Consider the following 2211-nt stretch of genomic DNA (forward strand, 5'->3'; position numbering starts at 1 on the left):
CACTTTCACCACCTCCTCCACTCCATCCAGTGTGACCCCTACAACGGAGCCAGCCTTCCTAACCAGCCTGTCCAGATTGATTGTGTCCCTGGCACTGATGTGACCCCCCCAGCAGGCAATCGCAAAGAAGGCATTAGCCATTACAGGCAGGCTGATAGAACATCTGCAACATCTGTTACACACCGAAGAACCCGAGCATCCTTAGAAAGAACAGCCTGTCCAGTAACTTGTTCAGGTGCACTCCCAGAACAAGTTACTTGTTGTCCACGATCACCCACAACAATCAAAGCTGTGCCACATGGTCAAATCCTGTCCCAACTCATGATCCGTTGAGAATGCATTGGGTGGATACATTATATACACACCATGTTAATTAAAAAAAAAAAAATCATTTTCCTCTCCCACTCCCTGTTCTCCTCTTTACAGCCATCTGCTTCTGTAAGTCCTCTTCCCACTTCCGTAACTGTCCGTTCTTTGCCCAAAGCATCTCTATTTCTACATTCATTCCTGATGGAGATCAATGGGCGCGGAAGGTTCTATTCTTAGATCTCCTTTTGCAGCCGTGTCTTCCCTGATGCTGTTCAGTTGGTAGCATAGTTCTATATTCTCCTAAATGATGCAGCTTAGTTCCTGGTGGGGATCACTGATCATGTCTTCCCTGGTGTAGTTCAGTTGGTACATTTCTCTATTCTCCTGTATGATGCAGCTTAGGTTCTGGTGGGTATCACTGAGCACATTCCTGTGCTCTGCTTCTGAATGAAGGGAGCCTTCTTCCTTTGTTCCAATTCCTGGAACTTGTTTCTCAACCGTTGTCATCTGCTGAACCGATCAGCGCCAAGGTCTCTTTGAGGGTGGGCTACGCTTTTTTCTTCTGTCAGTCATGGCTCCCAGTTCCCACCTGATGTCGTACGGGAGTCCAGACTGCTCCAGACCGTGCTGAATAACGACTAGCTTGCATAACGTCTTCAGACTAGGATCTAAGTCTAAGATGTACAGATCATTGGCTGTGTATCCTCCTCCTCCAAAGAGGATGATACGATCTCCCACCATGCAACAGCACATCTTAGACTTCCATGAACATGGACCTTCCCCCTTGGGCTCAATCTTCTTCCAGGAGAAGGTCTCTGGATTTAATTTCCACAGAGTATTGAAGAACTGGTTGAAGTGGTGGCCACCAAATATGTACAACTCTCCATTGTAGACAAAGGCTGAATGACCCACGCGTACTTCTGGAAGGAGCTTTGCAGAAGGCGCGCTCAGCCAGCAGTTGGTCTCTGTATCAAACACTCTGATGCAGTCATACTCTTTCTCGGTCCAGTCCATTCGGCCCCCAACTACAAACATCCTTTTCCCAAAGATGGTGGCAGAGTGACATTCTGAAGCAAGTGCCGAAGTGCCTTTGGTGTTAATCAAAGTCCAAACCATTGTAGTGGTGTCCAACTTGTGGATGTCATTAGTGCGTCCATGCTGATTGGCGTATCCTCCATAGATATACATAGCCTTCCCCAAGACACAGGCGGAGTGGTTGTACCTCGTCCTTGGAACAGTCCCGGAAATCTTGGGCCTGGGCTTGAACCATCTGTGGGTGTTGACATCAAATATGTAAAGCAAGTTTGAGTTCTTTGCAACCCCTCCCCAGATGTAGATGATATTTTCCATCAGCACAGCAGTGTGGCCGTAGCGCATGGAGGGAACCTCAGGGGGCTTCCAGTCCCCTCTTCCTGTTGTCACTGGCGGCAACTTCATCCAGCGCAGAGACACTGTGTTGAAGATGTACACGTCAATCTGAGTCAAGTAAGTGATGTTACCGTACCCGCCAAAGGAGTACAGCCTGTGACCCACTGCCACAGCAGCATGGCCATCTCTAGGTGGTCCTCGTTCCAGGTGCAGTGTCCAGTGCAACATTCCTCACAAAAGCAACGACTTTGCTGTAGTTCATTTGTCGAGTGTTGCTCTGTAAATGGAGTTCTGTTGCCTGCCCCTATCACTTATATTGGTATAGCGGCACAAATGTCACGCCAAGCTTGGCCAATCTGCTAAGCCGTTGGGTTGGGTTGGCCAACCAGGGAATCTGATGCCTGTTGATCTCCATATGGAAAATCGAATGCCGTACCAACCCCAGCCCAGACAGGCTCTGGAAAGCTGTGCCACACAGCAGTGTGTTCAAATGGCCACTGTGTAAGAAAGGCATTCTTAGTCCTACTGAATAGC

General features: G+C 48.6%; 1 protein-coding gene across 1 annotated transcript; it reads right to left on the minus strand.

Annotated features, from left to right (window-relative positions):
- Window positions 1-828: 828 nt before the first annotated feature.
- On the minus strand, window positions 829-1905 carry LOC308073362 (kelch domain-containing protein 3-like; the record flags this gene model as incomplete). Its single annotated transcript, XM_080412232.1, has 1 exon — window positions 829-1905. One exon carries the CDS (start codon window positions 1903-1905, stop codon window positions 829-831), a length of 1077 nt encoding a protein of 358 aa, XP_080268358.1.
- Between the last annotated feature and the right edge of the window lie 306 nt (window positions 1906-2211).

This window comes from Gymnoscopelus braueri (genome assembly GCF_963280865.1).
Source record: "Gymnoscopelus braueri genome assembly, chromosome: 18".
NCBI lineage: Eukaryota > Metazoa > Chordata > Actinopteri > Myctophiformes > Myctophidae > Gymnoscopelus > Gymnoscopelus braueri.